Source organism: Staurois parvus, unplaced genomic scaffold, assembly GCF_062004578.1.
Source record: "Staurois parvus isolate SC_StPar_1 unplaced genomic scaffold, SC_StPar_1.0 ptg001252l, whole genome shotgun sequence".
In the NCBI taxonomy this organism is placed as follows: domain Eukaryota; kingdom Metazoa; phylum Chordata; class Amphibia; order Anura; family Ranidae; genus Staurois; species Staurois parvus.
This window is the reverse complement of record NW_028319048.1, coordinates 58,954-74,103: the sequence shown is the minus strand read 5'-3', so window position 1 is coordinate 74,103 and position 15,150 is coordinate 58,954. Positions and strand designations below refer to the sequence as shown.

General features: G+C 44.1%; 1 protein-coding gene across 1 annotated transcript in view; it reads left to right on the top strand.

Annotated features, from left to right (window-relative positions):
• The window catches only part of LOC149437833 (uncharacterized), a 59,530-nt gene that overhangs the window by 20,822 nt on the left and 23,558 nt on the right, over positions 1 to 15,150 (top strand). The window contains exons 4-5 of the mRNA XM_089660540.1: positions 7,136 to 7,164; positions 11,559 to 11,796. Coding sequence (XP_089516666.1) covers positions 7,136 to 7,164; positions 11,559 to 11,796 — 267 coding nt within the window. The remainder of the gene's footprint in view (positions 1 to 7,135; positions 7,165 to 11,558; positions 11,797 to 15,150) is intronic.

The window sequence follows — 15,150 nt, the reverse complement described above, 5'->3', positions numbered from 1 at the left end:
GAAGAACCTACACTATTAGAAACCTAGAAGCGGGCATTGAATTATTGAAAATGTGGAACATAATACCCACAGACCCCCAACAATCTTCTTCCTGCGAAGCTCATCAAATGGAAGCAGGCTGAACATAACATTAGTACCTCATCCATCCTCAAACTACATACTTCCATCACTCATCTCTACGACGTCCCATTATACAGTTGTGACCAAAATTATTCAACCCCCACTGAAATTGAGTGTTTTGGCCAGTTTGACATTGCTTTTGATCATTCAGTCATCTTGCTTACATTTACATTAAAGAGGCACTTGTAGGTCAGACAAATATAACATAACAGTTATAATGAAATAACCACAAATGTCTTTTCTGTGCTCACAGCATTATCAGTTTTATTCAACCCCCAAGTGACATTCAATCTTAGTACTTAGTACAGCATCCTTTTACAGTTATAACAGCTTTTAAACGTGAAGCATAGCTTGACACAAGTGTCTTGCAGCGATCTACGGGTATCTTCGCCCATTCTTCATGGGCAAAGGCCTCCAGTTCAGTCACATTCTTAGGCTTGCGCACTGCAACTGCTTTCTTTAAGTCCCACCAGAGGTTCTCAATCGGATTTAAGTCTGGTGACTGCGATGGCCACTCCAAAATGTTCCAGCCTTTCCTCTGCAACCATGCTCTAGTGGACTTGGAGGTATGCTTGGGATCATTGTCCTGTTGAAAGGTCCAACGTCTCCCAAGCCTCAGGTGTGTGACGGACTGCATCACGTTTCCATCCAATATCTCCTGGTACTGAAGAGAATTCATGGTACCTTGCACACGCTGAAGCTTCCCTGTACCTGCAGAAGCAAAACAGCCCCAAAGCATGATTGACCCTCCACCATGCTTCACAGTAGGCAAGGTGTTCTTTTCATCATAGGCCTTGTTCTTCCTCCTCCAAACATAGCGTTGATCCATGGGCCCAAACAGTTCTAATTTTGTTTCATCAGTCCACAGAACACTATCCCACAACTTTTGTGGTTTGTCCACATGGCTTTTGGCATACTGCAGTCGACTCTTCTTATTCTTTGGAGACAGCAAGGGGGTACGCCTGGGAGTTCTGGCACGGAGGCCTTCATTACGCAGTGTGCGTCTTATTGTCTGGGCTGAAACTTCTGTACCCACATCTGACAAATCTTTTCTCAGTTCCTCAGCAGTCACACGGGGACTTCTCTCCACTCTACGCTTCAGGTAGCGCACAGCAGTCGAAGTCAGCATCTTCTTTCTGCCACGACCAGGTAGCGTTTCAACAGTGCCCTTTGCCTTGAATTTGCGAATGATGCTTCCTAAGGTGTCTCTTGGTATGTTTAACATCTTTGCAATCTTCTTATAGCCATTGCCCTTCCTGTGAAGAGAAATCACCTCTTCTCTTGTCTTCCTGGACCATTCTCTTGCCTTCACCATGTTTGTAACCACACCAGTAAATGTCTAGAAGGAGCTGAGTATCACAGTCATTTTAAAGCTGCCTAATTGGTGCTTATTATGCTTGATTGCTGCTCGGTGACATCCACAGGTGTTTTCAATACCTGATGGAAAGCACCTGTATGAACCTCTGTTCTTCAGAGTGGTAGTCTTTAAGGGGTTGAATAATTGTGGCAATGAAGAAACCACATAAGAACCATTTACTACTGTATTACATAAACAATTGATGTCATTTTAGTTGCATTTGGGTAGTTACAACGTCCTTGTAGGATTTGATTCTGAATACAATTCCAAATGTACACTATAGTCCCTAAACCCCTTTACAGCATTGGGGGTTGAATAATTTTGGTCACAACTGTATCAAGATCTGGCGATCGGCCCGATTAAGGAAAATTATTTGGTTACAGAATACTGTTTGGCATGACCCTATGGATGGTCAATGCTTGTTTTCACCCCCCAGTTTTGAAGTTGAAGTAGCATACCATGCTACCCATGTTTCTTGCATTTTTTGCAACCGTACCCGCACCCTTCTCTTCATGCACCATCAGTCAAATAGACATATCACCGGTTTCACTACCTCTACCGAATGCATCAAGAATGCAGCTTCTGAATCCCCGCATAAGCCAACTTTGCATGACCCAGACCATGACAATCTATCTACTCTAACTATATCCACTCAACGTAGATTAACGCGTTCAACGCTTTAAATACCAACTGGACCACCTTACACACCGAACAGAAAATATACACTATGATTAACATAACATCTCTAAACGTACGTGGTCTAAACTCCCCTTTCAAAAGATCGATGCTTCAAAAGGAAATTCGGACATCCCTTGCGGACATAATTTTCATACAAGAAACTCACTTTGCAACATCCAAGACCCCCAAACTACAACTGCATTGATTTTCTACCATGTATATGGCCACCAATCCCAAGAAGCATAATGGCGTTCTTACAGCAATTAAGGACACAGTACAATTGAGCCATGTCTCGGAAGTAGCTGACCCCCAAGGTCGCTACCATATTCTGATCTGTAAAATTAATGACACTCTCTACACCCTAGTGAATGTTTATGGTCCAAACAACAATCAGACCCAGTTTCATCGGAAACTCTATAACATCATTTCCTCCAAAAAACAAGGCAGACTCATCATCGGCGGAGACTTCAATATTATCGGCAACCCTCTCCTGGACTCATCCTCTAAGAACAGATCCTCAAAACAAAACTTCAACCGTTTCCTGTTCGACCACGATCTTTATGACATCTGGAGGTGTCAACATAGCACCGAAAAAGACTACTCCTATTACTCCCCTGCCCACATGTCCTACTCCAGGATTGATTTCTTTATCACAGATAAGTGGACTTTACAACATGTAACGTCATCCAACATTGGCACCATCACATGGTCAGATCACACTCCAATCAACATACTCCTGGACGACTCTCACCGTTCAGCGCTTCCTCCCATATGGAGACTGAACTCTACTATATTGAAGAATCCAGAAAATTTAAAACATGTATTAGATGCTCATAACCTATTTTTTGATCTAAATAACACACCTGACATCTCTATAACCACACTTTGGCCCGCCTATAAAGCATATATGCGAGGTATTCTCATACAACTCAACTCTCGAATTAACAAACAGAGATCTAAACAAATCGACCAACTCCTAGCTTCTATAAAACTAAACGAACAACTTAACAAACAAAACCCCAACACCACCACTTCTGCATCCCTCACCTCGGATAGAAATCAGCTCCGATCCCTCTTACTATACAAATATGACCTTAATCTTCAAAAATCGAAATCACAATTTTACTCCCTAGGAAATAAAGCAAATTCTCTCCTGACAAAAATAATTAAACAAAAACGCCTCAAATCCAAAATTCCCTCTATATTACACCCAAATACCCGTACCTCACTCACAAATCCTAAAGACATAGCCGATGCTTTCGCAACCTACTACCAAACCTTATACAACATCAGAGATGATCCAGACACACATCAACCAACAAGAGAGTCCATACAAAAATTCTTAATCTCCACTAATTTACCCCAGCTCTCTCCATCACAACTTACCTCCATCTCCACTCCATTCTCTCCCAGGGAAATTGAGGATTCTATAAAAACCCTACCCTTACACAAGTCCCCAGGGAATGATGGCTTTACCAACGAATACTACAAAACACTTGCTCCTCACCTTACGCCATACCTGGCTACTCTTTTTAACCATGCTGCATCCGCAGGTACATTTCCCAGTGAAATGCTCCAATCCATAATCACCACTATCCCCAAACCCGGCAAGGACCCCCAACTAGTTCAAAATTATAGACCGATCTCACTGCTGAATACAGATATAAAGCTCTACGCCAAATTGGTTGCCCGAAGACTGCTTCCCTACACGCTAATCCACCCAGACCAAGTAGGATTTGTCCCAGGTCGCCAAGCACCCGACGCAACAAGAAGACTCATCTCCCTTATCCACACACTAGAAAATAACAAACAACCCGCTTTACTTCTATCCCTTGATGCTGAAAAAGCATTTGACCGAATACAATGGCATTTTATGACACTTACACTCCAAAAGTTTGGAATCTCGGATTGGATGCTATCGGCAATCCTTGCCCTCTACTCAAACCCATCAGCGAGAGTACTAACCAATGGCACGCTTTCACAGGCCTTTCACATCTCCAATGGAACCAGACAAGGCTGTCCCTTATCCCCCATAATTTTCACCCTTCTTATTGAACCTTTAGCTTCTAAACTTAGAGAGGACTCGAAGTTCACAGGGATCACCCATCTCAAAAAAGAACACAAAATAAGCTTATTTGCTGATGACATCATATTAATGGTTACAAATACATACAAATCACTCCAAACGATCCAATCTCATCTCCTAAAATACTCAGAAGTATCATACTACAAACTTAACGTGCCCAAATCATCTATCTTAAACCTCAACATATCTACTAAGCTTCAGAAAATACTTAAGCACCGCTTTCCCTTCTCTTGGGAACACCAAAGCATTCCTTATCTAGGCATTAAACTTACCACGTCAACAGATCAGCTCTATGCCTTAAATCATAAACGACTACTTGATTCTATCCCACAAGAACTTAAAACCCTACGTACATCCACATTATCGAAGCTAGGGAGAGTGGCCACTCTAAAAATTTGCATACTACCTAAAATTCTTTATACCTTCCGCACACTCCCTATACCCATTCCCAATATTTTCTTCTCCAAGATACAATCAGCTATTTCCAAATTCCTCTGGAACTCGAAGAAACCCAGGTGTACAACGAACTTACTTATACGCCCAATCTCTAGAGGAGGAGCAGGTCTCCCACATTTAAAATCATACTATAGCGCAGTACTTCTAGATCAACTCTATTTTTGGTGGCATCCAACTAACGAAAAAGCGTGGACTACTATGGAAACACTCCCACACCTTTCGACATCACCACGTGATATCCTGTTCTTACCACAATCCTCCCAACCCAAAATTATACACAAACATCCTTGCGTCCAAGCTTCCATACAAGCCTGGTACAACCTTTTATCAAAGACCTCCTCAGAATCAAAGGCAATCCTCACCCCAATCACAATACTTCATTATATCACTCCCTCTTTGAACCTTCTACAATGGGAAAAGCAAAACATATCTCATATACAAGACCTTTATACAAACCACAAACTAGATTCCTTTCTAACTATTCAACAGAAATTTCACCTTCCTAACAAAGAAATGTTTACTTATTTAAGAATAGCTCACTCCCTAAAAAGGACGAATATCCCTCTTCTCTTGAAAATACCTACAACTACATATCTCTTCCTCACCAAACCACAATACCCTAAGAAAGGAATATCGACCTTTTACAAGCTTATAACCAGTACATTGTTTCCCGCTCAAACCACTTCTTTATCCAACTGGGAAAAAATCCTCTCCCACCCAATACAACCCCACACATGGGAAAAAACTTTTACTATCACACACAGAGCGTCCAGATGTAGCTCCCACTGGGAATCTTACATAAAAATTTTGCACCAATGGTATCTCACACCTCTCAAACTCGCATTATTTTATCCCCAACATTCACCCGCTTGCTGGAGAAATTGTGGAGAAACAGGTTCAACCCTTCATATTCTTTGGTCCTGCAAATCCCTAAGATCGTTCTGGAACAGTGTGTTTCAACTGATCTCTACCATTGCTGGGGCCCAAGTGGCTCCAGACCCAGCCCTCGCTCTCCTACACATAGCAATCGAAAATTTTAGCATCACATCCCGTACTATCATCATCCATATATTAGCAGCCGCCAAACTCAATGTCACTAGACTCTGGAATTCTTCAAAAACCCCTTCTCTCTCTACCCTTATAACGGATCTGAACTTTCAGTGCGATATGGAAAGAAGATCAGCCTTTACTAATGACGCCTCTCACCATAAATTTTCCAAACAATGGTCCTTATGGCTACACAACCCCAATTGCTCTATAAAATGATAACATAATCACAAACGAATAACATTATGACTCTATGTCCTAGACTGGTGCTCCCCCCCCCCCTCCTCCCAACCTCTGCCTCCCCCCTCCCTACCCTGTTCCAACTTATAAAACGTTTCTCCTCTACCTAACGGCTCACACTGAACAAATGACACGTTGATACACTGGCTAATTGTTTATATACCCCTGACCAATTGGTGGGGTTGTATCTCTTATCTCTTACTCCCTCATTTAAGTATGTATATATTCTATGGTGAACCGTACTGATCTTTGTTTTGTATTGTGTAAAATCTTTCAATAAAAATCATTTGAAATAAAATATAACAACCATGTCTATACTTACCTATTCTGTGCAGTGGTTTTGTACAGATCAGCCCCAATCCTCCTCTTCTTGGGTCCCCTGCCGGAGCTCCTGGCTCATTTTTTCTGTCGGATGCTCCCATAGCAAGCAGCTTTCTATGGGGGCACCTGAGCAGGTGTGTTTCCAAACTACTGCTCCATGTGTTCATTCACACACGGAGCTGTGGTTTGGCCCTGCCTCCTCACTCCTCCATTGGCTGACTGGATGTGATTGACATCAGCCAATGAGGAAGCAGAGACCTGGGACAGCCGAGGCTGTCATGCACATCGATGGATAGCAATGGGGTTCAGGCAAATATTTGGAGGGGGGTTGGGGCACTGCTGCACACAGGTTTTTTACCTTCATATATAGAATTAAGGTAAAAAGCCTTGAGACTTTACAACCACTTTAATCTGTTCAGAAAGACTTAGGGAAGAGATTTTCTTCCAATTGCTATGAGCTAAACGTTATGAAGTATCCCCTGTCCCCAACCCCTCTCCCTATTACAAGTTATACAAGCGATAAATCACAAAAAGACAGCCCCTTGACCAGAGTGATTGGACTGTTGCTTGGGTGGCTGGCGGCCTCAGTACCTTTTGGGAAAGAACCAGTTATTAACAGCATTACCTGCGGGGGTAGTGCTACAATTACAAGCTCAGTATTAGGTGTGGTCTTTGTATAGGGAGTATGTACCAATGGAGGGGGTTATCCTCACATTTCCCCCAAGCACCTAAAGGGCCCCTGTCAGAGATGTAGAGAGACTGCCTTGGCTGAACTCTGCTTCTGAAGATGTCTTTCCACAATGTCTAATATTTGTCTTTTATTCTTTCAGAGAAAAAACACAAAAAGAACTTAATGAAGGTAAGGAATAGATATGCGATGACAATTTGTGACCACGGGTGTGATTCTCCCAAAACATAGTTTAAAGCTCAAATCCAGGAAACTTTAAAATGTGGGGATGCACCTGCAGTACAAGTGTTAATTGCTTGTTTAAACTAAGGGAAAGAAAAAGTACTTTTTTTTTTACTTACTTTATCCTTTTCTCCCTGGCAGATAGTGTCCCCCCCATGCTCTGGCATTGGACTGTCCCTCAGCATCGTCTTGTCCGGTGTTGGGCTATGGACCCTGCACTGGTCTTGATGACATACTGTAAGGACCTTAGACAGGTGGAACATTGGGGAGAAGACGCTGTGGGGACTGGTCTAGTGGCATGGAGGAGCAGATAAGTAACTATTTTAGTGTTCCCTAGACCTAAACAAGCAATTAACTCTTCTAGTGCAAGTGCAGCTCCACTGCAAGGGACCATTTTAAAGTTTATGGGAGTTGGGCTAAAATTGGAACTTTACCCATAACAACGTGATCAAAAATAATGTTCTTTAGTAAGGAACATACATCCACATTAATAATTATGCCACCAAAATCAGTGTGAGGTGTAAATTGCCTCCAGCATTTCTCCTGTTTCTTCTTGCTGGAGACGGCCATTTTCCTGAAGCTCAGAGCCCCTGAACAGCAATAAATCTTTAGGCTGTCAGCAGATCAGTCTCTAGTGGCTCTGATTTTTCAGCACAGTGTCAAAAAATATAGAGCAACTGAGCATGTGAAGATCAGGGTGAGAAGTGTATTTCTGGGTTTTAAACAATATAAGCACTTATTTTTAATGTTTTACATAGCTATACCTGCAAAAGGGGCCGGCCTGAAGGGATCTAGCAGGACTTAAAGTGTTACTAAACCCCGGACCCCGCATTCACTATATCCGCTCTCCCCGGACCCCGCATTCACTATATCCGCTCTCCCCGGACCCCGCATTCACTATATCCGCTCTCCCCGGACCCCGCATTCACTATATCCGCTCTCCCTGGACCCCGCATTCACTATATCCATTCTCCCCGGACCCTGCATTCACTATATCCATTCTCCCCGGACCCCTCATTCACTATATCCGCTCTCCCCGGACCCCGCATTCACTATATCCGCTCTCCCCGGACCCCGCATTCCCTATATCCGCTCTCCCCGGACCCCGCATTCACTATATCCGCTCTCCCCGGACCCTGCATTCACTATATCCGCTCTCCCACAGTACACAGAACATGGAAATGAAATTATTTTAGTAAACTTTTATATAAACTGCTAAATACCTTTTTTCATCAGCAGTATGTAGCAGTCTTGTGACTTCTATTAGTGTCCAGCAGAGCACTGGTTACAGCTTGTAGGAGGAGTTTTCCCCAGAACATGCAAGAGATTATAATTTGCTAAAGGTGAAAATACTAGGCAGGCTGGAAGTGACTCTTACCTTGGCTGGCTTGGAGAGCTGGGTTCATGCACCTACTCTAAGACTACTACCTACTCCAAGCCTGAGGAAATGACCCCCACTCAGATTGTGGAGCAAGTTGCCATGGACTTGCTTCTACCAGGTGTTTCTAAGGAGCTGCACTGGTGGGTGGCCCAGTCAGAGCCCCGGTCCCCAGATGAGATGGCCATCACAGTTGAACATCACAGCTGTGCAGAAAGCTTCTGTGGGGACCCTTCTGCAACCTGAGAACTGATCTGGATCAAGGAGATGTGTCCCAGTGTCAAGATGCTGCATGTTGACCACATTGTGTATGTCTTGGTGCCACCGACTCATCCCATACTCTGCACTGTACATTCCCTATTCTACACCCACTCGTTCCGTACTCTGCGCTGTACATTCCCTATTCTACACCGACTCGTTCCGTACTCTGCACTGTACATTCCCTATTCTACACCGACTCGTTCCGTACTCTGCACTGTACATTCCCTATTCTACACCGACTCGTTCCGTACTCTGCACTGTACATTCCCTATTCTACACCGACTCATTCCGTACTCTGCACTGTACATTCCCTATTCTACACCGACTCATTCCGTACTCTGCACTGTACATTCCCTATTCTACACCGTCTCATTCCGTACTCTGCACTGTACATTCCCTATTCTACACCGACTCATTCCATACTCTGCACTGTACATTTGATATTCTACACCGACTCATTCCGTACTCTGCACTGTACATTCTCTATTCTACACCGACTCATTCCATACTCTGCACTGTATATTCCCTATTCTACACCGACTCATTCCGTACTCTGCACTGTACATTCCCTATTCTACACCGACTCATTCCTTACTCTGCACTGTACATTCCCTATTCTACACTGACTCATTCCGTACTCTGCACTGTACATTCCCTATTCCACACCGACTCATTCCGTACTCTGCACTGTACATTCCCTATTCTACACCCACTCGTTCCATACTCTGCGCTGTACATTCCCTATTCTACACCGACTCGTTCCGTACTCTGCACTGTACATTCCCTATTCTACACCGTCTCATTCCGTACTCTGCACTGTACATTCCCTATTCTACACCGACTCATTCCGTACTCTGCACTGTACATTCCCTATTCTACACCGACTCATTCCATACTCTGCACTGTACATTTGATATTCTACACCGACTCATTCCGTACTCTGCACTGTACATTCTCTATTCTACACCGACTCATTCCGTACTCTGCACTGTACATTCCCTATTCTACACTGACTCATTCCGTACTCTGCACTGTACATTCCCTATTCCACACCGACTCATTCCGTACTCTGCACTGTACATTCCCTATTCTACACCCACTCGTTCCATACTCTGCGCTGTACATTCCCTATTCTACACCGACTCGTTCCGTACTCTGCACTGTACATTCCCTATTCTACACCGACTCATTCTGTACTCTGCACTGTACATTCCCTATTCTACACCGACTCATTCCGTACTCTGCACTGTACATTCCCTATTCTACACCGACTCATTCTGTACTCTGCACTGTACATTCCCTATTCTACACCGACTCATTCCGTACTCTGCACTGTACATTCCCTATTCTACACCGACTCATTCCGTACTCTGTGCTGTACATTCCCTATTCTACACCGACTCATTCCGTACTCTGCACTGTACATTCCCTATTCTACACTGACTCATTCCGTACTCTGCGCTGTACATTCCCTATTCTACACCGACTCATTCCGTACTCTGCACTGTACATTCCCTATTCTACACCGACTCATTCCGTACTCTGCACTGTACATTCCCTATTCTACAATGACTCATTCTGTACTCTGCACTGTACATTCCCTATTCTACACCGACCCATTCCGTACTCTGCACTGTACATTCCCTATTCTACACCGACTCATTCTGTATTCCGTGTTGTGCATCTATGATTCCAAGCCCCTTCATCTTGCATGCTGCACTTTATGTTGCCTAGCCCACCCCCACCCTCCTGTGTGTTACGCTACATGTAACCTTTCCCACGTCCCATCATTCTGCACTCTATACACTTTGTTATACATTACATGCTTCATTAATATGGCTACAATCACCTCAAACATTGCTGGTTGATAAATAATTCCCAACTTATTTACAGAATTTCTTCTTTAAGTTAAGCTCAAACAAAATACATAGTTAGTCTGGCTGAAAAAAGACAAAATTCCATCTAATTCAACCAAACAAAATTATAATCCTATACCCTCAACTGATCCAGAGGAGGGCAAAAATCCCAGCAAAGCACGATCCAATTGGGTGCTGCAGGGGAAAATATTCTTTCTTGATCCCCTGAGAGGCAATCGGATATTCCCTGGATCAATGTTACCTATAAATGTTATATCCAGTTATATTCTGTGTATCTGGGAAAGAATCCAGCTCCCTGTCTATATTATGTTTGTATAAGAAGCAAATATAATGGAATATTTAAATTAAAAGACGATCATTTGTCCTGAGGTGTATGTGTGTCTGTGAGAGCCTTACTTGCAGCACAGTAATTCAAGTATCATTTGTGGGTACGAGGAATCTGTTATATGTCTGCTGTGTATAATATAGTAGGTTCAGACTCTATTTAACCCTTTACCTATAAGCCACGCCCACCATTGGTATAATCTGGTGGACTGAAACCCAGACACATGATTCAAAACCCGGACTGTGTGGGTGAATCCTGGACAGGTGGCAACCCCAGCCTGAGTAGAAAAGCCTGTTCCCTGCAGCATGCAACAGAGAGGGACCTTTGATTTCTGTTTGGAAGCAGTGGTCTCTCTGCGGAGGTCTGACACGCCACCTGCTGAGTCGGAACTAGAGCTCTCCAATCAGCAAAGCTCATTCTCCCGCTTTAATTATCTTTCATACAGTGGTACCAACAGCTTTGCATGCATGGAAATATTTATATGTTCATTTTTTCATTTTAGGGCATACATGCAATCTTCTCCAGATCAACGAATGATGATTATTCCTGGATAACAGATCTGCTTCGTTCACATCATTTCAAGGATCATGTATCAGATGTCAAACATTTTGAAATCACTGATGACCCAACCAACACTGGGAGGTGCACCTTCAGTATCTTGTACTTCACCAAGAGAGGACAAATCAATGAGATAGAAGCTGCAGATGTTCAGCTGATACAGGAGCACACAGAGCGTCTTGGTAAGAGACATTATAATACCCATATTTATTAAAGCCGTAGGAAACCGCAACCAGGGAAAAAAATCCCCTGCAAGGTAAAGGCATGATGTGCTAATATGCATCACATACTATTATGAAGAAAATACACGCTTTGTCGCACATTTTGGAAATGCACTGCAAACGCACATTGCACTTACAGCATAATTAAATGTTAATGACACCCCAAGCATGGGTAGCAGGCATGCGTCTACCGTGCAACAAACATGCTGCAAGTGCACAAAAAAGTGTTGAAAAAAACGAGCCATGATCCACTTTTTTTTAAAGTTCCGAAACTTCTTTGGGTCATTTGTCACGTGAATGGGCTTCCTTATGCGTGACAAGCGGAAACGCTCCAAAATGTCCAGCACACCCCCTGCATGGTTGTGAGTTCCCACAATGCGGTGTTGTGAAAGTGGATCATGGCTCGTTTTTTTTCAACACTTTTGGGGTCCCACACACCACAAGTATATCTCTGTATGGCGGCCAGCATCTCTCACCACCATCTACCTCTCACACATACACAGCGCAGAGCGACTGAATCCACCTCCTCCTCCTTGTCTGAGATGTTCTCCTGTACATAGACACGAGGAGAGGGGTGAGGAGGAGGAACACCGCTCTGCCTGAGCTGCACTGATCTGAGGTCTTGTAGTAAATACAGGGGAGAGGACTTGTGCTGGGGGGGTTGGATATGAAATCAGCGCAAGTCCTCTCTCCTTCTAAAGTGCCCCCTAGTACAAATCCTCTCCCTCCCCCCCAAATCAAAGAGATTTTGTCTGCCCCAGAGGTGACAATCCTGGCATGTGCGAGCTCAGGTACCCAAAAACAGATGCGGGGCAATCGCCCCAGATGCCCAAGCTAGCGCCGCCCTGCCAGGCAAGTTAGTGGAGTCCAGTGGCAGAATTCATTCCGGCATTTGGTCTTTGTTGGGCTCCAGGACACACCATGACTGGATCACACCATGAATCATAGGGGAAAGGGCTGTGCGTTCCTCTGCGATTCACATGCAATCCAGGCGCAGTGCTATTTCAGCCCATTCATTTGAATGCATGCATTGCTTTATAAAATGCACAGCAATCAGATCACATGGTATTACTGTGCCATATGATCTGGAACAGGCAAACACACTGTTTTGGAACAGCATTTGGGGTGTCATTGAATTAACATTGACGCCCGCTTCAGATCACAATTGCAGTGAGCTTTGAATGTAAATGACATGGAATGTGTGAACGGGTCCTTAGTCCGGATTTGGGGGATTTTGTTCATATCTTGGAAGGTTACACCAAAACTGAGTCAGTTGAGATGTATTGATCTATGTTAGAGGGAGAGATGATTTGTGTTTTTAGTGTTTGTACTGGGAGGGGGAATATGGGTGGAAGGCCTTGTGATAGAACTGGCAGGAGGACAGGTGCTGGTGTGGGGGATTTGGGGGAAAGAGGATTTGTGCTGGAGAGGATGGGGGGGATTTTACCAAGGATGAAGGAGGGGTTGTGTTGGAAGGGAGGACTTGGAGGAGAGGATCTGTGCTGGGAGAGGGTTTTTGCTGGGAGGGAAATTTGGGGATGGGAGGTTTGATGAGGGGGAGAAGGATTTGTACTGGGAGGGGATTTGAGGGTGGGGTATTTGTGCTGGGATAAGGAGTTGTACTGGGAGGGGGGATTTGAGGGATGGAAGAAGATTTGTGCTTGGAAGGGGGATTTGGGGGAGATCATTTGAGCTAGAAGTGAGGAAAGGATTTACACTGGGAGGAGGAGGATCTGTGATAGAAGAAGGATTTTGGAGGGAGGAACTTGAAGCCAGGAGAGCATTTTTGCTGGGAGAAGAAATTTGTTAGATTTGTTGTACTGGGAAGGGAGCTTGCGGGAAAGAGGATTTGTGCTGGGGGGATTTGGAGAGGGGGAATTGGGTCAGAGAGGATTTGTACTGGAATGGAGGGCTGTGCTGGGGGGGGGAGATTTGGAGGGGTGTAAGAGGATTTATTCTGAGAAGGAGGATTTGTGCTGTGAGGGGGAACTAAGGGGCGTGGGGATAAGTGCTAGAATAGAGAAGAAGAGGGAATTGTGCTGGGACTGGGGATTTTGGGAGAGCGAATGAAGACCTGTGCTGAGAAAGGGGGAAGAATATTTATGTTGGGGGAGGGGGGGATTTGTGTTTGCCGATCTGTTCTGGGAGGGGGAGAGAGGATTTACAGTATATTGGGGGAAGGGGAGAGCGCAAATTAGTGCTTGATTAAAAAAAAAAAATTGAGGGGAGGGAGTGGTATTTTTTTTTTGAAAGGGTAAAGTGGGATGACAGTATTGCTTATGGGGGGGGGGGGTATTTTGCACTCTCCCCACCCCTACACTATGCGTCTCACACCCCTGACTCCTGCACTCTTTTTGATTGTACTCTTGACTCTTAATATGCATTACACACTCCCAGCCCCTGCATTCTGTACATTACATACTCCTGACCCCTGCATTCTGTACATTACATACTCCTGACCCATGCATTCTGTACATTACATACTCCTGACCCCTGCATTCTGTACATTACATACTCCTGACCCCTGCATTCTGTACATTACATACTCCTGACCCCTGCATTCTGTACATTACATACTCCCTGCCTCTGTATTCTGTACATTACATCCTTCTGTTCCCTGCATTCATTGTCTCAACAGCTGTTGGTTGCTATGCAATCCCTGACTATTTTATTGAATTTCTTCTTAAAGGCTCAGGCAAGGCAATCAAAGCATATTTTATAGAGACAAGGAAGTTTGGGTTTTGTTTAACCACACCCCTTAAGCCCCTCCCTCTGATAAGAGTTTGGCCACATGCACATTTTACCACAGCGTGCTACGTGCACTGCAGGTCACTTCCTCCCTTAAGTGTCCCTCATTCTGAAGTTCAAAAGTTGGGAGGTATGTGATATACAGTCACTGGTCACTTTATTAGGTCCACCTGCTAAATTGCTTGGTAATACAATTACTAATCATCCAATCACATGGCAGCAACTCAATGCATTTAGGCATCTAGACTCGGTGAAGACGACTTGCTGAAGATCAAACCGAGCATCAGAATGGGGAAGAAAGGGGATTTAAGTGACTTTGAATGTGGCATGGTTGTTGGTGCCAGATGGGCTGGTCTGAGTATTTCAAAAACTGTCATCTCCAGGGTTTACAGAGAACAGTTTCTTGAACATGAAAATGAGTTCACTGTATTCCAATGGCCTCCACAGTCACCAGATCTGCTGGGATTTTCACACACAACCATCTCTAGGGTTTATAGAGAATGGTTTCTTGAAGATGACAATGAGATCACTGGACTTCAATGGCCTCCACAGTCACCAGATCTCAAT